Here is a 20,224-nt window from a genome sequence, read left to right on the forward strand (position 1 = left end):
CATCACAGGCTTTGACAACCGTGATCACTGAGAAAAAAACAACAACCTGGGGATTTAAGCATCAACAGGCCATAAAGGAGCTTTAGGAGAAGGTTCAGTGGGAAACTAAGGCGCAACATGGTGTGTGTGTGAGAAAAGGAGAGGGGGGGGTGAGAGGTACAAGAATAAAGATAGCAGAAGAAAATCCTATTGTCAGGAATAGCCATAAAGCATTTAACAATATAAATGCCTTACAGTAAGTGTCATCATCTGGGCTATATTAGGTGATGAAATAATCCTTCACTCCATTATGCCAACGTCACTTTTTCCTTGAGAGTGTTGGTGGCACTCATCCTATATAATAAAAGGCAAATAGGCAAATTGTCTTCTCAACTGGGCGTTCGACCGGAAGTTTGACCAGCGGGTGGGGCCAGCTGGCCAAACACCTGCAGCCCCTACCTCTGGCCAGTCCCATCCCCATTTAGCCCCACCCCAACCCCAATCAGAGGTGGGGCTGGCCGGACCCCACCCATGCATGAATTCTTGCACCACACCTCTAGTATCATATAATTGATAGAATCACTCCCTACTTCCTTCTACTTATAACTCCTGGGAAAGAGATGATGGCAAAAAGTTGACCCTGTTAATGGTCTTTAAAATTCTCTGTTTTTCTTTATGCTGTTCAAACAATAAATGATCAAATTATTTGAATTCTTCTATAAAATAAAATTGGAAGAGTTTTTGCTTTCAATTAATATTTTAAATAGAAATGGGAATAAGGGGAGCATTATAAGGGTGACTAAAGAAGAGAGAGCGAGAGACCTCGCAACATGGTGTGTGTGTGAGAAAAGGAGAGGGGGGGGTGAGAGGTACAAGAATAAAGATAGCAGAAGAAAATCCTATTGTCAGGAATAGCCGAGAGAGAGAAGTATAGGAATAAAGATAGCAGAAGAAAATCCTATTGTCAGGAATAGCCATAAAGCATTTAACAATATAAATGCCTTACAGTAAGTGTCATCATCTGGGCTATATTAGGTGATGAAATAATCCTTCACTCCATTATGCCAACATTTAGAAAACTTGTGTTGTGTGACTGCATGAGCAACAACATTCTGGGAGAGATAGCTTCTAAGTTTGGGTCATCAGAGCAGAACAGAGACCAGCACCAGTAGGCAAGTAATGAGTTAGGTTGAGAAAATAATGAGGGAATGGTATTAGGACAATAGCTAAGGAATTGGTGAAAGGAGTAAGAAAAAAATCTCATGGACATGGACAACAAAATGGTGATAACCAGAGGGAAAGGGGGTGGGGGTAGATAGAGGAGGGTAAACAGGATAAAATGGTGATGGGACAAGACTAGATTTAGACTGTGGGTGCACAATGCAATGTGCAGATGATGTATTACAGTTTGTAACTTTATTAACCTATGTAACTTTATTAACCTATGTAACCCCAATAAATTCAATAAAAAGAGCCAATAAAAATAAATGTAAATAGAGCTTAGAACTGTAAGAAGAGACACCTCCCCCCGCCAAATCGGGTAGCCTTTGCCCCCTATGCCGGCTAGGTGGGCTCCATTCTTATCTGAAATTTAAACTTGCCTGTCCAAGATGAAAGGAGAAATCTGAGAAGGTCTGGTGCTGCCATCTGGCTCAGCTCTGGGACTGTGACACCTGGGTCCCTGAGAAGTAGAGGACATCTAGCATGAGGGTTAGGAAGAGGAGTGAACATAGAAACTGTGAGGTGGGAACCTCCTCGTTATCCCTACACAGAATTTTCTATGTGTTGCCTTCTGTTAGAAAGGAAGGGTCTCCCTGTCCATCCAACAGGAATTCTTGCATATATGGTTTGAATTTTATCCTCCCACACCCATCATGTTGTTTCTTCTTCAGTTATGCCTTCTGTACCCTGCATCTTAAATGTTCTTTCTCTACTAGTTCTTTGCCATCCAAGTATCCTCAAACCTATTCCATCCAAAAGAGAACTCCTGCCTTGATCTCTCACACTTCTTGCTGCATTCTGGCCCCTCTTTTCTCTAAAATATCAAATGACCTCCTTTTATACATCTTCCCTGACATCCATTCATTATTTGTAGTTGTAGAAATTGTTCTGTGAATTTATCAATCACACTCCATGTTCAGATATTCTGCTGACACAAAACATGTGTACTGAAAAGCAATAATCCCCAGACAATTCCCAAACCCAAGATCAATGTTATTTATGGTTCATGTGTTGTAATTGTTTCTGAAGTCACTTGTATTTCATATGTATGTCTCATTTTCCTCTCTCTTTTCATTTCTTGCCATGTTTATGTGATGAAACAAGGTTGTTCGTCTCCCCAGTGGATTTCGCTGATTATTTCCTCATGGTGTAACATGCTCCTTTACCTTTGTACTTCCTACAGGTTGGTAGTTACAAATTTAAATTTGATGAGAATTGCTAACAGTGTTATGTTTCAAGATGCCTTCAGATAGTCGGTTCAAAATATTTCTGCCAGAGGCACATAATCATTGACAATGTCTTTTTTTGTGCATTTAGCCACTGTAGATAACCATTTTTAGATGTATTATTTTTTTAGGGGTTGCAAACTGTTTATATAATAACTCCATCATTCCTGCGTTATTTATTAGCCTGTATATACCTAAGAAGTAAAATAATGCATAAAGATGACTTGATTAGAAGTTGGAAAGAATGTGGAATGGGAATTGGTTTAAAGTCAGGCTGTTGTGCCGGGACCGGTTTGGCTCAGTGGATAGAGCATCAGCCTGCGGACTGAAGGGTCCCGGGTTCGATTCCGGTCAAGGGCATGTACCTGGGTTGCGGGCACATCCCCAGTGGGGTGTGTGCAGGAAGCAGCTGATCGATGTTTCTCTCTCATCGATGTTTCTAACTCTCTATCTCTCTCCCTTCCTCTCTGTAAACAATCAATAAAATATATTAAAAAAAAAAAAGTCAGGCTGTTGTTGAGTCTGCAAGTATAAGGTTTAAGGGACATACCAAAGATCAGGCATAGAGGTCTGGTGGAGTGAAGTAGCTGTGGTTCCATGTTGAGTCCTTTTTCTGGTGGAAGTGTGCTTGATGTTCAGTGGTCACTGTAATGCAGAGTGAAGATTCATCAGGGCAGAGAGCCTGGAATAATACAATTGCTGGTATAGTATTAGCTTCATGGAGAGGTGTGGGTCATGCTCTATCAAAACTCAGGGGTTCACCATCTAAATGTATATTGACTACATGCTGGGCTACATTTAAGTACTTCCCTTTTGTACATATTTCCTTATCATTACACTGAGAACAGGTTTAACTGTGGCAACCACACCTTGATGAGGAATTTGGGTTTTATTATATATTCATTAGGAAGCTCTTAGAAGGGTTTAAGCAGCTGACATGCCTCATTCTATTGGGATTGGTGATGTGCCATGGGCCCTGAGTGCCCCTAGGCCTTCCTGCTGGGTATGTCAGAAATGCAAAGCCTCAGTGCTCTTTACTTGGGGCTATTTATCAAGGTTGCTTCCGCAGTGAGCAACCCTGAGTGATGAGGTCATGTTCCTGTAGACAGAGAATGGACATGGATCTGCTTACCACAAAAGTGGTGAGTTCCCCAAACTCAATGCTCCTCCCCTAAAATGCAGCCCACTGTATGTGCTGTCACTCACCTAGACGCATCTGCATCACACTTGTGGGACATGGGAGGGCATGAGGAACTGATATGAATATGGACTGTGGCTATTGCTTTTGGTCTGAGTAAAAATGTTGCTTTGTTACTGAACTTGAAGTTTTTTGTATTCTGCCATCATCAGCTAAACAGCAACTAGACAAACCTAACTAGTTTTTAAGTTGGATAAAATCCCACACCAGCTTGTTTTCCCTTCAAAATCAGTTCTATTTTATTAGCAAAAATTAAAAAGAGATAATTTTCTATGCTGGTGGAGGTGCAGAGATAAGAGCCCTTTGGTACCATGCTACGGCTTTTTTGGTAAGCAATCTATATATGTAAAACCCTAAGCGACTATTACAACCAAACGACCAGAATGACTGGAATGACTGGAACGACTGGTCAACCAGTCACATGATGCTCACTGACCACCAAGGGGCAGATTCTCAATGCAGGCCCCATTGGCCCCGATCAGGGGGGCCAGCTGGCCAACCTCCATGGCCCCTCCCCCCCAGCTGACCAGCCCTCCTGACTGGCCAGCCAATCTGCCACAGATTGCTGGCCAGGCCGAGGGACCCCATCCATGCACTGGGCCTCTAGTTTAACAATAAAATACACTGGTGTATACTTATTGGCAAAAATTAAATTTTATACATCAAATACGTACAGATTTTACACATCAAGCATACTATAAAAATGTGGTTTTCAAAAATATATGTAATACATAATATAAAATATATACAAGCATTTTAGTCTGAAATCTCAATTCTGGGAATCTGTTCTTTAACTATAAGGGTGCATAAGAGTATACCTACAAAGGTGTTTATTAAAGCACTCATCATAGTCAGCACTGAATACCCATCAAGGGGGTAATCCTTCCAGTTGGGAAGAAAGGAGTTAGATCTCCATCTTTTGATCTGAAGATAGTCTCATCATGCATTGGTGACTGTGGAAAGTAACTCCAAGAAAATAAAATGTATAGTGTGACCTCATTTTTGTGGAAGAAATGACATAAACCACATGAAACAATCCTATTAACGGAAAGGAATGGAGAAGCAGAAATAGCATATATTGACATTGGCTGTGTGCCTTGGGATTGGGGTGTGGATAGAAAACAAAAGGGAGATAAGGAGTACATTCGCTGCTCTCTAGCTGAATGGTGTTTCTCAAGAAAGGCCCTTTCTGGCCCACACTGAGAATCCCAATGCCCATTCAGCAAGCAGACCTGGTAGGCAAAGAGAAAGTGGGTACAGTCACCCAGGGGCACCAGGCACTGCCAGCAAAAAAAGAGACTGGCACTCAGGATGCCTTCAGAAAATGCTATTCAATAGTAAAACGAGGGTGCAGGTGTATGTGGGGGGCATGAGGGCTAGAAAGAAAACTGGTGGATTCTCCCTGTCCCTCTCTCTCTTCCTGCACCCAGGCTCAGAGGAACAGCCACCTTTCCCCCACCCTCTGAGCTAATCCCAGGTTATAGTTTGTCTGGGGTGGAGCCCAATCCTGTAGTGGGCTGGCACACACAGTCCTGCTTTATTAAGCCCTGGACTTGTCCTGGATTAGAAGTTGGCAAGAATGTGGAATTGGAATTGGTTTAAGGTCAGTCTCTTGCTGAGCCTGCAAGTATAAGGTTGAAAGGACATACTGAAGATCAGGCATAGAGGTCTTGGGGAGTGAAGTAGCTGTGGTTCCTATTGAGTCCTTTTTCTGGTGGAGGCGTGCTAGAAGTTCAGTGGTCACAGTACTCATGCAGAGTGAAGACCCACCGGAGCCGAGAGCCTGGAATAATAGGCTTGCTGCTATAGTATTAGATTCATGGAAAGGTGTGGGTCATGCTCTATCCAAACTTAGGGGTTCGCCATCTTAATGTGTACAGAACTTTCTTCTGGCCACATCTATTACTTCCTTTTTCTATGTATTTCCTCTTCATTAGACTAAGAGTAAATTTAACTGTGCAAATCACACCTTGGTGAGGAACTCGGATTTTATTTTATATTCATTATGAAGCTTTAGATGAGGTTAAGCAGCTAAAATACATCATTCTATTGGGATTGGCGATCTGCGATGGACTTTGAGTGCCCCCAGGTCAGTGGTTCTCAACCTTCCTAATGCCACGACCCTTTAATACAGTTCCTCATGTTGTGGTGACCCCCAAACTCATTGTTACAAATTGAACATAACTAAAGCATAGTGATTAATCACAAAAACAATATATAATTATATATGTGTTTTCCAATGGTCTTAGGCGACTCTGTGAAAGGGTCGTTCAACCCCCAAAGGGGTTGCGACCCACAGGTTGAGAACCACTGTGTTAAAGCTTCCTGGCCTAATTTGCATATTAAATATATATGTAAATTTTAGATTAATTCAGGAGAGTATGTGCCTTTGCAATATTTTATCTTTCTATCCAGAATTGAGTAAGTCCATGCATTTATTATTAAATGGAGAAATAGAGCATTGGAAGGCCCAAAGGGGTCGTGACCCACAGGTTGAGAACCGCTGCCCTAGGTCTTCCTGCTGGGTATGTCAGAAATACAAAGCCCTGACAGCTCATTACTATTTATCAAGGTTGTTTCAGCAGGGGGGAAGCATGGAAATGAGGTAATATCCTGTAGACAATGAATGGACTTGGATCTGCTTACCACAAGAGTGGCAAGTTCCCCAAACTCACGGTCCTCTCCTGTAATGCAGCCCACTGTGTGTGCTGCCACTCACCTAGACTCTCCGGCATCACAATTGTTGTAAGTGGTAGGGCATGAGGAACTGATGTGAATATGAACTGTGGCTACTGCTTTGCTCTGACTAATAATATCCCCTTTGTTACTGAACTAGAAGTTATGTGTCTTCTGCTCCCATTCCTCAAACAGCAAGTAGTCAAACCTTACTGGTTTTTAAGTTGGGTAAAATCCCAGACCCTTCAGTGTTCTTGAAAATTACATCCAACCTATTGGCAAAAATTTTTTAAATTATAGCTTTCTATGGTGTTGGAGATGCAGAGAAAGGGGCACTCTGGTACCATGCTACAGCCTTTTGGGAAGCAATTTGACAATAATATACATTGTTGTACACTTATTGGCAAATTCATTAATTTTATACATCAAATATGTGTGGACTTTACATGTCAAGCATATCTGAAAATCGTAGTTTAAAAGGGATAGCCAATATACAATATATACAAGCATTTTCATGTGAAATCTCATTTCGGGGAATCTATCCTATAAATATGAGGGTACATAAGGGTATATATACAACAGAGTTCATTAAAGCACTCATCGCAGTTTATACTGAAAACCATCAAGAGGGCAATCCTTCAAGCTGGAGAAGAGAGCAGTTAGATCTCCATCTATTGATCTGAAGATATTCTCCTCACGAATTGTTAACTGTGGGAAGCAACTTCCAAGAAAATAAATGTGTAGTGTGACCATTTTTGTGGAAGAAATGACATAAACCATATGAAACAATCTGATTAACAGAAAGAAATGGAGAAGCAGAAACAGTAAATATTGACATTGGTTGTCTGTCTGAGATGGGGGTGTAGAGAGAAAACAAAAGGGAGAAAAGTAGTACATTGGCTACTCTAGGTGCTTGGGCACCGAAAGTATTACTACAGGAAATACTCTAATTATCCCTGACCTCTGAAGTGTCTGCAAGAAGGGCTTTCTCTAGCCCACAACGGCAATCCCAGTGTCCCTTTGGCACACAGACCTGGTAGGTGAATAGAAAGTGAGTACAGTTGCCCAGGGGCACCAGATACTGGAAGAAATAAAAGGGATGGCACCCAGGACCCCTTCAGAAAATGCTATTTAGTAGTACAACCAGGCAGTGGGTGTCGTTGCGGGGAATGAGAGCCTAGAAAGAAAACTCTGGTGGAATCTCCCTGCCCCTCTACCTCTCTTCCCCCGCCCAGGCTCAGCCCCTCATCTTCCTCTAAGCCCCATTCTCAGCACTTTGCTCAGAGGATCAGCAGCCTTTCCCCCACCCCCTGGGCTAATCCCCGGTTCTGGTTTGTCCGGGGTGGGGCCCAATCCTGGAGTGGGCTGGCACACCCAGTGCTGCTTTATTAAGCCCTGGACTTGTCCTGAGGCAGCAGGACGAAGTCTGGCCGTGGAATCTTTGTCTGGTATCAGTAAGGGGACCTCTGCCACCGAGGAGAGCCCACCTGCTGCCATGGGCCGCTACCGCATCCACGTGGCCACCGGGGCCTGGCTCTTCTCTGGGTCTGAGGGAGCATCCATGCTAGCTGGGACTTCCAGTGAGAAGGGCTCCATGCACCTGGGTGGGTGAGAGGTTCAGAGCCAGGGCCTAGCTGGGCTCAACTCCTTCTCCCTCCCCTAGACCCTTGTCCACACAACCTCCACTCCTTCCTAAGTGACCCCATGCCAGTGTCATTATGGGATCAATGGTCAAAGGGGAGGGTCCTCCTAGAGCTCTGGCGCTGGTGCAGGTGATGGTCCTCAGTGCTCAAGTTACTGTGGCCTCATCCCGACTCCCTGGTCCTACTGGTGCGATGGGGAGTTTGAGACCCACCGCACAGGTGTTGGGAGGAGGCAATGCTGTCCCTGGAGGCCTTGTCACCTGACTCCAGAGAGGACCCCGCGTCCAGTAAAACATCCTCTCCTGGGTCCCCACTACTAAGTCTCACCGGGTTCTGGTCCCCACAGGCGGAGGAGTTCGAACAGGACATTCCCCAGGACCTGGGGCCACTGCAGTTCGTGAAGTTGCGCAAACACCACTCCCTGGTGGACAACGCCTGGTTCTGCGACCGCATCACCGTGCAGGGCCCAGAAGCCTTAGAGGAGGCCGCCTTCCCCTGCTACCGCTGGGTGCAGGGCCAGGGGGTGCTGACCCTGCCCGAGGGCACCGGTGAGGGGCCGCCTCGGGGAAATGGGAGCAGGGCCCAGGGAGTAGTGCGGGAACGGGGGAAGGGGCTACTGGAGAATGCGGGGGAGCACAGAGGAAGGTCTGAGGGATTTGAAAAAAGTGCGCGCTCAGCAGGTTAGAGGGCCCAAGTCAGGAAAGGAGGGAAAGTTATACATAGAATGAAAAAGGTCTGAAGTGGGACTGGACAGGGAAGTGAATGCTGTGTAGATTCGACCTCCCAAGTACGTGAGCAGAGGGAATGGAACAAGTTAGGGCAGGGACAGGTAAGGCTAGCACATGGGACCCCTGAGAGGAGGCAGGGAAGGGGAGCAATAAATGATATGATGTGAAGAGCTGCTTTGGCTGTGACAACATGAAAGACAACTGTGAGGGCAGGGAGCACTCTGACTGGGATGGGGGTGAGTGAGCAGGGGCTATAGGGTATTTGTTGCTGTGGGACACGTGGAGGACAGATCTGACTAAGAGAGAAAATTGAGAACAATGGCATGTAAGAATGGAGACTGATCAGCCATAAGAAAGATGAAATATTGGTGTTTGAGACAACATGGATGGATCTTGAGAGTATTATTAAAGGAAATATCAAAAGAAAAGGACTAGAAATATGCAATTTGATTCTTATGTGGGATATAAAACAAAAAGCAGCAAGTGAACAAACAAAACAAAAATACAAACTCATAGATACAGACAACAGAATGGTGGTTACCAGAGGGAAGACAAAGAGGGTAAAGAGGGTCAAATATATAGTTACTCTGAACAAACTCAGAGTATACAAATGTCATATTGTACATCTGAATTTTATATGATGTTATTAATCAATATTATATCCCAATAAATTTAATAAAAAATGGAAACATGAAATAGGTGTCTTTGAGGGATAATATAGATAGAAGTGAGAAAAGGACAAATCAGGTTAACAAATATAAACCATGTGATGGTGAGGCTAGGTGAGATGGAGTGAGGGAAAGGTAGCAACATGGAACTATTTGTTCCCTAACACAGATGACATGGGATGGTTGAAGGGAGCACACATAGAATTTTTGTCTCAGGAATCAGGTGGCGGTAGGGACAAGGAAGAGCATAGTGCGTATGTATAATGAATATGAAATATGTCATTCGGAGGACAGGTGAAGGAGTAGAAAGGGGAAGGCCAACATAGATGAGATTAACAAAGGCAATCTATATATATAAAAGCCTAAGCAACTGTCTAATGGTTGGACCATCTGACCAGTAGCTTGATGCATAATGACCACCAGGGGGCAGATGCTCCAACTGGTAACTATGATGTGCACTGACCACTAGGGGGCAGACACTCAAAGCAGGAGCTGCCAAGGAGGGAGCCCGATTCTATGGTGTGTCACGTGAGAACCACCCTCTTGCAATCTGGGACCCCTTGGGCGATGTCGGAGAGCAGTTTTAGCCCGATCCTCACAGGATAGGTTGAAGGACCCCACTGGTGCACAAATCTGTGCACCGGGCCTCTAGTATATAATAATATGGATATTGTGGATATGGCACGTGACTGAGGAGAAAATTCATAATCATCTATAGGCACAAGTAGTGGAATTTGATTTAAGGAACATGAAAGGGAAGAAAACATGGGATGTTGTTAAGGACAAACATGGGGTTGAAATAGGTGAAATGAATTGGGTGTGGGTAAAGATACAATAAGTGACTTTGGGAATACATCAGGTGAGGTAGAGTCAGAGAAAAAGGCAAGAGTCAGATGCAATATAGTCAAGAATGAGAGATTAGATCAAGTCAGGGATAGCATGAGTTGGACAAACAATGTGATCAAATGTTCTCCCAGCCCGCCTGGCAGGGGAGAGTACCTCGGACGAGTTCCAGAAGCATCGAGAGAAAGAACTGAAGGAAAGACAGTTGATCTACTGGTAACCACCCATCCATAGCCCTCCTGAATTTCCCACCTCTTCTCTGATCCTGCCACTATCACTGACTCCCTAATTCTTCCCTGAACTCTTCTCCCCATCTACTAGTTGGGGCATCTGGAAGGAAGGGCTACCCCTGACAATAGCTGCGGACTCTGTGAAGGATCTGCCCCCAGATATGAAATTTCATGGTGAAAAGAGGCTGGACTATGAATGGACAGGGAAGACAGGGTGAGAACAGATGCCAATGGAGTGGGTAGTGGTGGATCCCGTTACAGGCAGGATTTGGTGAGTTGACAGTGCCATCCTTGACATTTATCCTAGGGCACTGGAGATGGTCCTCAAACGTGTTTACACCCTCCTGAACTCCTGGGACAGCCTAGAGGATTTTGATCAGATCTTCTGGGGCCCCAAGAGCACTCTTTGTGGTCAGTATTCCCATAGACATTTGTAAATTCTTAATAGCGTGTTTTGTTGTCCCAAACTTCTTACTCCATAGACCCTCATAAGTAGTTCCCAGAGGAGAAGACTGTATGCCTGGTCATTTCTCAGAGGCAACAAAAAGAAAAGACGGGCTGAATACAAAGTAATCATATGCCTGAATAGCTGTATTAAAACCTAAAGGAGAAGGACATCAGGTTGTGGTGAATATCCTTTCCCTCCACTCCAAACCTACCTACAGAGAAGGTTCACCAGCGCTGGCAGGATGATGAGCTTTTTGGCTACCAGTTCCTCAATGGCGCCAACCCCATGCTGTTGAGACGCTCCACCTCTCTGCCCTCCCGGCTGGTGCTGCCCTCAGGGATGGAGGAGCTTCGGGCCCAGCTGGAAGAAGAACTCCAGGTACAGCCTCCAGCCCTTGGTTGTCTTCTCGTTGTCTGTGGGGGAAGGGATGTGTTGAAGGGGAAGGACCAGAGGTGAATCAGGGAAGGGAGACTGTATTAATCCACTGTTCCTATGTGCAGAGTCCTTTGCAGGAAAAACTTAGAGTTGATAAAGTATGTAAAGGAAACTATGGGACTGGTGGGGGCCAGATAGAGGTAGCAGAAAAATAGGATATGATGAGGAAAGAGGCTTGGGCACCTTGACAAGGGGAAGCTTAGCATGCATGTGGTGCAAAGAAATTGGTCAGGTATGGTCTTAAAACCACCATGCCACAGGGAATTAACATGTCCCTGGTGAAGATTCCTCTCATTTTGCCTCTTTCCTCACTGTGAACTGAGATTACTTCGACTAATTGTTCTGGATGCCTCCTTCCTTTCTGCCACCAGGACTCTGATATTGATGTAGGATAATTGTAAGAAATGAGACTGAATGTTATTACATTTCTTCCCCTTGGTGCTGGCCCTCTGGAGTAGACTTTGAACTTTCCCCCCAGAATGGTTCCCTGTTTGAAGCTGACTTTATCCTGCTGGATGGAATTCCAGCCAACGTGATCCAAGGAGAGAAGCAGTACCTGGCTGCCCCCCTCGTCATGCTGAAGATGGAACCCAGTGGGAAGCTGCTACCCATGGTCATCCAGGTGAGATATTTTGTAAATCCTCTTTCTAACACTGCTCTCCCTTCTCCCCAACCACTGCCCGGGGACAAAGACAGCCAGTTCTTGTCCCAGCTCCTCTGTTTCACTCAGTGAGATTTGTCATTGTCTCCAGTCTTCCCTTTTTACCTTGCAGCTTACTCACTACTCACCTGAAATTGCCTTTTTTGAGAGTCAGAATGATCTCTGTTGGTACTCACTCTAAGACTACTCGACCTTTTCTGACCTTTGAATCTGTAGAATATCCTTTCTTCCTTGGACATATTTTCCCTTTGTTTTTAATGCATTTCCCCTCTTACTGTTCTCATCAATCAATTGATGAGAATTGTCCGGTATCTCACACATCCAGCTTCTCCTTCCTACTCTACCATCCTAACTCACACTTTCATCAGGTTTCTCCCAAACCACTGTTACGGCCATACTGAACTCCCCCCTTTCTAATTCCTCCTGTTTGAACCTGACCATTATGGTACTCACACGTCCCCAGAGCTAGTGAGAGGATGATTGGAAGGGTCCTCCTTCCTCCTACTAGATTATAGCCCTCTGCTTGACAATAATATTAGTCATCAGTTTCCCCCAGAATACTGAGCATGGTGTGTAACATATGATGAGGTCAATGAATGCTTAGCTCCTCTTTATTGCAGATCCAGCCTCCCAAGGCCAGCTACCCAACCCCACCACTGTTCCTGCCCTCAGACCCTCCACTTGCCTGGCTCCTGGCAAAGGCCTGGGTCCGAAGTTCAGATTTCCAACTGCACCAGTTACAATATCACTTTCTGAACACTCATATGCTGGCTGAGGTCATCGCTGTAGCCACCATGAGGTGCCTCCCAGGACTGCACCCTGTCTTCAAGGTACATCCTCTACCCTCCATGTCCCATATTGCTCACAAGGAAACATGTGAAACAGTACAACAGTTATCCAAGATTTTAAAAGCCTAAGCCATCTGGCTAGGAATATATAACAAATCTGCTTTGCAATAATCAAGCACTGATATAGTATCAGCAAAGAATCTTCATAGGCAGGAAGGGACAGGAGAGAGATAACTATAGCAACACCTTGAATCTTCTGGTTATATTTTCATGTTTAAATTTTTTTTAATTTTATGCCAATTATAAATTCACATGCAGTTATAAGAAATAATACATGATCTATCCTATTAAATCAAGTCCTTTAGCAGTTTTATACACATATTGCAAGTCAATTCTCTGAAATTCTCCAGCAATGGGTCTGGAGGAGAGTAGGAATATAGTTTGTTAAACCCACATGTCGCCATTTAGCCAGGAAGACAAGTGGTAGACATGACAAACAGTCAAAGAATCATATCTGAGAATAGAGGTGGGAATCAAAAGAAACAGCTATAAACTCTATAGTATTGGTGGAGAATGTTCTACTGCAACCAAATGTTATGAGGAGCACAAAATTAAAGGGCAAGGATAGCAGCCTGGCTGGTCACTGACATCTACCCAAGTGTGAGGAAACTAAAGATATACATTAGTATGGCGGTGACACGGATGGAAGGGAGGGGACTGCCTGCATCATGCCTGTATATTATTGGAGAGAAAGGTCAGAGGCCTCAGCACTGCCAGACCTAGGAGCTCACAGTGAACACTGTTGGAATGACCAAGAAATACTGTGATGCTATAAACAGCGAGTTCAGTGTCTATTGCTAGGCAGAAGGCAGTAAAATAAGACTTGTGCTTGTCTTACAATTGTTTCCCAGATCTCAATGGCACTTTGATACAGGGAACAGGGCAGAGCAGGGGGCAAAAATCTATAAGCCTGTGAAGCGGAGCAGTGGTCATAAAGAGTGTAATTAGGAAAAGAAGCCAGTTTGGAGGCAAAGATTAGGTATTGAGCTTTAAATACAAAGGTTGAAGTGTTGGTAAGATATGCAAATGAGTATTTAACAAGCAGAAAAACTGATCTGTAATGTCTCTGGGAGTTCCAATGCCAGCACTCCTGTGGGCTGTGGTTGTTCGAGGTTCTAGGGTGAGATAGATAAAATAGTTACTAATGTAGTTCATGGGTCCTCAGATTTGATAACATCATCACCATCTCCCTCCTAGCTTGAATCACTTATTCCCATTTTTACACTTCAAAATACCCTTTTAATTCATAAGCTCCCGTCCACAGCCATATTCCCTCACCATAGCAACTCCATCCCATGGCCGACAGTCTTGTTGGAACTCCCAGGAGGGCTAAGCCTGCAGAAGTTACCAAGGTTACCTGTGCAGGCTCTGGATTAACTGCTTGGGTCTGAAGCCTGAATCCTGGTCTCAGTACTTACCAGATGTGTGTTCATGAGGATAGCGATCTGCATTGTTGGGTTGTTAAGGCATTACAGACTAAATGCTAGAAAAATGTCTGTTTTCTGCCATTATTTTGTTTATCATCATCATTACTATCATTGCTGTTAGGAACTCTGTTTTGGGTCCTTTGCTCCTCACTGTTGTCTTAGTGTTTTCTGTGAAACCAGCATCTCTCCATGAACTTTCTGAAAAGAACAATATGAGCCCCCTAGATAACTTGGTATTAGCAGTATCACTTGTGTCCTTCCTTTATTCCAGCATTATAAAACTCTGATCAATATTCAAACAGTCTAAATCCTGTATATCAACCAGGAGGAAATGAAATAAAATTCATCTAAGATAAAAAGAATATGTTAGTTGTACTTTTCAATAGCTAAAAATAGAAGGAAAGAGTAGACAATTAGGAATGGGTACAGCTTTGATGACAACCCATTTGCTGCTTAAGCAGGGAGCTTGATATCATTTCTAAAATTCTGACTGAAGATACTCTTTTTCCAAAAGAATCCAAGAGTAAAACAATGAGCAGTTGGAGGGAGAGCTTTGAAATTGAGCAGAGAGGCTAGTTTAAGGAATGAGAAGATGTGAATGAAAGAGGAAGCATGAAACGATATTGAAAGCTAAGGAGTAGCTTCTAAACCAGTGGTTCTCAACCTTGGCTGCACATTAAAATCACCTGGGAATCTTTTTTAAAATTCTGATTTCTGGGCCTCATGAATGAATGCAGCCAAGGTTGAGAACCACTGTTCTAAATGGACAACTACATTCAAGGTGGATACAATAAAGGTAATGATAATACCTCCTAATCAATGCTTCTGTGTGCCAGGCACTGAGCTAAACACTCTTTATATATTCCTCATATAATTACCACCACAGCACCTGACTTAGGAGACCTATTATTATCTTTGTTGACAGATGAGGAAATTGACAGATGAGGTACTTGAACAAGTACCAAAGTGAGTAGGTAAGCCTGGACTCAAGCCCAGGTCATTCTAGCTCCACAACCCCACTCACAGTAGAGTCATGGAGAGCATGAGAGTTAGTGATCATAGCAGCAGAAGGAGACCAGCCTGCAGAGGCACTGGCAGGGAGGAAAAGATCCAGAGGAGAGAACGTCACCAGGCTGAGTGCCACTCCCTACAAGGGAGGACCCAAGCATGGACTCCAATAACCACCCTTCTCTAATCTTCTTCATCCAGCTCCTGATCCCACACACCCGCTACACCATGGAGATTAACACCCGAGCACGGACACAAGTCAACTCAGCTAGTGGAATATTTAGTCAGGTAAAGAGGAAATGAGGGCATGGGGCTGCCTAATCTTTCATCTCTCTACAACCCCCTGCCATCTTCACAGTCTCACACCACCTGGTATGAATGTCCTGATCCTTAAACCCATGAGCCTGTTCATTTTATACTTTTAATTTTGTAAATCCCACTGTGAACCCCTTATATACTATGTCAAGATTGCCAGCTCTACTTTTATCACTCAAGACCTGTCAACTCTCAAATTCCAGGCAGTGAGCACAGGAGGCGGGCCCCATGTGCAGTTGCTCCATCAGGCCTTGTCTCAGATGACCTACCGCTCCCTCTGTCCTCCTGAAGATCTGGCTGACCGGGGCCTGCTGGGAATCCCAAGTGCTCTCTATGCCCATGATGCTTTACGGCTCTGGGAGATCATTGCCCGGTGGGTGAGAGTGGGAGCTGATAAATGGAAGGCCATTGGGAAGAAGGAGAGTGGGTCTCTGGCTTGAGGTCAGTATGGGCAAAAAGGAACATGAAAGAAGAAGGTCCAGACAGAGGGAGCAGAGGAGACAGTGGGTAGGATCTGAAAAGTAGAATAAAGGAAGAGCCTAGCTTGGGGAATCAGAATGGGGAGATGGGGATCTGGAAGAACTTGGGTTTTGTTAGAAAGAATGGTTATTAATCATGTACAGGGAACGCTTAAAACTTATGTCTCACATTTCCTTTCTAAACTAATGTGTAGAAAAAGGTTGGGGATGTCCCAAAAGGAAAGTCTTGTAAGATGTGCCCCCAGAGACAATGAAAGTCAGTTGGACAGAAGCCACCGAAAAGGATTAAATGTCATAGGCTACAGCCTTGTACTCTCAAGGAGCTCAGCTCCCTTCTCCTCTGGGCAGGTACGTGGAGGGGATCATCTACCTCTTCTACCACGGGGATGACGTCGTGAGAGGGGACCCTGAGCTGCAGGCCTGGTGTTGGGAGATCACTGAGGTGGGGCTGTGCCAGGCCCAGGACCGAGGTGAGAACTGGGCCAAGAGAAGGAAGTTGTTCAGACACTCTGCCCAGAGCCCCTTGTCAGCCTTGCCCTTCTGGGGACATGATCTCTCATCACCCTCTTGCCCTCCACACATGAAGCATATGAATACCATTCCCACCTCCTAAGTATTAGGACAGTCCTACAAACCCAAGAATTGTCCTCCCTAGAGACCCTGATCATTAGCCTTTATGTCCATCTCCCATTCCTGCCATCTCCCATTCATGCCCTGAACCTTCCACAGCATAGAGCCCAGTGGGTCCAGAACCATGACCAGTTGGGGATCTGCCCAGGCCTGGCTTGTGCTCTCTGAAGCTCTTCCTAAGAATATAAGTGGGGGAAATTTTCCCACCAAAATCCATGATGACCCTCTCTGGCTTTCCCTCCCTTCTCTTGCCTGCTCCTGTCCACCACACACAGAGGGTCCAGACACATGCAACACTACCACAGTGGAAGGTCATTTCTAGGTGCAAATTAAATATCGGCTTTCTCTGTCCAGTTCATTCCTTCACTAGGATCTACCTTTAGTTCTCCCATTTCAAATTTTAATCTATGATGAAGAAATAGTTTTTATTGTGATTTGCCTAGTTTCATCCTCCTCTCTCTTGCACATATGGGCCAGCCCAGTCTGTTTTAAATTGTCCTTCAGGCCCTGCGCCTACATACTTCACACCAACACCTTGATTCCCATCCTCAGCCTGTGGGACAAGTATGAACATATACTGGGAAGCTATTATGGCCAGGACATGAAAATACAAGGTTTATTATACCAATGCCAGACCCTTGGAGGATCTGGGCAACACCCCCACTGCCCTGACCCTTTCAGGACCAAATGTTCTCTCATACTTTTCAGTTCTGTTCTTCAAGCATCCCATGCCCCAAAAGATGCTTCTTCCTCTCCCTGGCCATCCTCTCCCCATGACATATCTACCTTAAGCGTTTACAAAATACAGTCATTTACACTTTAATCTCTGATTCCTCCATCCCACTCCCTCAACTTTCAATGTTCTCTCTGCCCTATTATTCCCACATTATTCTCATTAAGGCCACACACTAATATTTGTTTCTAAAGTACTGGTTTCTGCCTCTTTCCTTCTATGTGATCTTGACCCATCCACTAGACCTCTTTCACTTTGACTTTTAGTTTCCTTAAAGCTAAAATGGACAAAATATTTGGCAACCATTCTCACTTCATACCTGACAGAATTTTTGAGACCCAATGATATAATGTGTGACAGTGCTGAAACCTGCATAGTACATAGTGTCAGATGAGTTTAATCATATGCTCCACCCCACACAAAAATACCTCCCCAATATGATCAGCATGTAAATAGGAGAGTCCAGATTCTGCCATGGGGTAGATGACCTTGGTCAGGCATCAAACTCTATGACCCCATCTCACAACATTCATCATGTCTGTTTATTCTGCAGTTTTGATACTTTGACATCTTGGAGTCTTGCTGACCCAGAAGGCTCCACCCTTCCCAGGGCCAGCTGATTCTCAGATATGGCAAACCATTCCTCTGGGAGCATGATTTTCATAAACCGGAAGTCCCAACCACCACCTGTATTGAGCTCTTACACTCTGGGTCACTATTTCCCTGGCCAAGTCACCTCGGGCCAGGTACCAGCCTAGGGACAACTACCACACTGCAGAGCCCACTGGAATTATTGAAACTAGCCTGTCCTACACCTGCTTATTCTGCCTTGCTTGTTCCTTCTCATGGAAACCATGACAAAGGCTCCTGCTACTTTTTCCCCTCACCCCTCTACCTCTCGACCAACCCAGTGCTCCCAGTGTGGTCCCCTGTGGTGTGGCAGGTACCCATCTCTTGGGATCTGTGAGTATAACACATATCTTTTCCATGGCAGTTATCTCCTGACCTGTTGGTCTCAGCACAACTGAATAATAATAGAAACTATATTTTAAAACACTTGCCTGTATATTGAGTGGAATGGATAGCTGACTTTCACAGGCCCTTCCTGTATTTTAACTGAAAGAATTACTTCTCTTTCTCTGCATCATTTCCCAGCTATCTATAAGCACTGAACCACTTTTGGGGAGACAGCAATTGTTGAAATACAACAAACTTAGGGAAAGGTCCATACTCATAGGTGTATAACTTAGTGATGCGCTACTACAGTGACACACCTGTATAATTAGCATGGAGATTAAGAATCAGAACTTTTCCAGCTCCCTCAGAAAGCCCCTGTGTACTCTCTTCCAGTCTATCCACATGAAGATAAATATTATCTTGACTTGTATGTTGGTTAGTTTTACTTGTTTTGACTGTTCACAGATGGAAATACCAGCACGCACTTGCTTGTGTCTGGCTTCATTTGCTGAACACTATGTTTGATATTTACCTACTTCATTGCATGTAGCATGTAGATTGTTCATTATCATTGTGGGCACCACCATTTTATAACTATGGCACCATTTATTTTTCCTTTTTGCTACTGATGGATATTAGTATTGTTTCCAGCTTGGGGCAATCAATATTAGTGCTGTTGTAAACAGTTGTGTGTGTGTTTTCCTGTGGACTTGATGGACTTAAATTATGCAAAAATTAGCTTCAGTAGTTATTGACCCTTTCCCCAAAGTGGTTGTACTGGTTTTCACTTCGTTCAGCAGAGTTTCAGTTATAGTTGCTCTATATAGTCTCAAATACATGAAAAAGATATTTCTATCTTTTTTACTTTAGCCATTTTGGTGCGTATGTAGATCTGTCATATTGTGAGTTTAAGTTGCCTTTTCCTGAAGTCTAGTTGCTCTGAATACTTTTTCCTTGGTTTAATAGTCATCCAGAATATCCTCCTTTATGAGGTGCCTGTTAAAATCTTTACCCTTATACCTCTAGGGTTGTAACCTTTATCTTGTGAGTTTTTAAAATTGAAGTATAATTGATATATATTATTAATTTCAGATGTACAAAATAATGATTCAATATTTGTATATATTGTGAAATGATCACCACAGTAAGTTTAGTTAATATCCATCACCACACATAGTTACACAATGTTTTCTTTTGATGAGAACTTTTATGATCTACCCTTTTAGGAACTTTCAAATATACAATACAGTATTAGTAACTATAGCCACCATGTTGTACATTACATAATAGCCATGCTGTATATTACATCCCATGACTTATCCTATATAATAAAACCCTAATATGCAAATTGGCCAAATGGCGGAATGATTGGTCATTATGACACACACTGACCACCAGGGGGAAGATGCTCAATGCAAGAGCTGACCCCTGTGGTCAGTGTGCTCCCACAAGGGGAGCGCCACTCAACCAGAAGCCAGGCTCACCAGTGGGGTCATGGCTAGCTAGCACAGTGGCAGTCGCAGGAGCCTCTCCCACCTCTGCAGAAGCAGTAAGGACCTCTCAGGGGATGTCCGACTGCCGGCTTAGGCCCACTCCCTGTGGGCAGTCAAACATCCCCCAAGGGGTCCCGGACTGCGAGAGGGCTCAGGCCAGGCTGAGGGACCCCCTCCCCTTCAGTGCACAAATGTTGTGCACTGGGCCTTTAGTTTATTTTATAACTGGAAGTTTGTAATTTTGACCACATTCACCCATTTCACCCACTCTTACCCCCACCTCTGGAACTACCAATCTGTTCTCTGTATCTATGATCTCAGGGTCTTTTTCCTTTTTTTTAAATTCCACATATAAGTGGGACCATATAATATTTAACT

The 20,224-nt window shown here is 44.2% G+C and overlaps 1 protein-coding gene across 1 annotated transcript; it reads left to right on the top strand.

Annotated features, from left to right (window-relative positions):
- Window positions 1-5,692: 5,692 nt before the first annotated feature.
- LOC102770166 (arachidonate 12-lipoxygenase, 12S-type) lies at window positions 5,693-16,503 on the top strand (the record flags this gene model as incomplete). The annotated part of the gene is made up of 11 exons (XM_006760066.1): window positions 5,693-5,713; window positions 8,290-8,491; window positions 10,317-10,398; window positions 10,504-10,626; window positions 10,720-10,823; window positions 11,078-11,238; window positions 11,774-11,917; window positions 12,577-12,786; window positions 15,441-15,527; window positions 15,758-15,927; window positions 16,382-16,503. Coding segments are annotated over exons 1-11 (1,426 nt in total), but the record flags the coding sequence as incomplete, so codon positions are not given.
- Between the last annotated feature and the right edge of the window lie 3,721 nt (window positions 16,504-20,224).

The sequence above is a fragment of the Myotis davidii genome, unplaced genomic scaffold (assembly GCF_000327345.1).
Source record: "Myotis davidii unplaced genomic scaffold, ASM32734v1 scaffold2257, whole genome shotgun sequence".
Taxonomy (NCBI): domain Eukaryota; kingdom Metazoa; phylum Chordata; class Mammalia; order Chiroptera; family Vespertilionidae; genus Myotis; species Myotis davidii.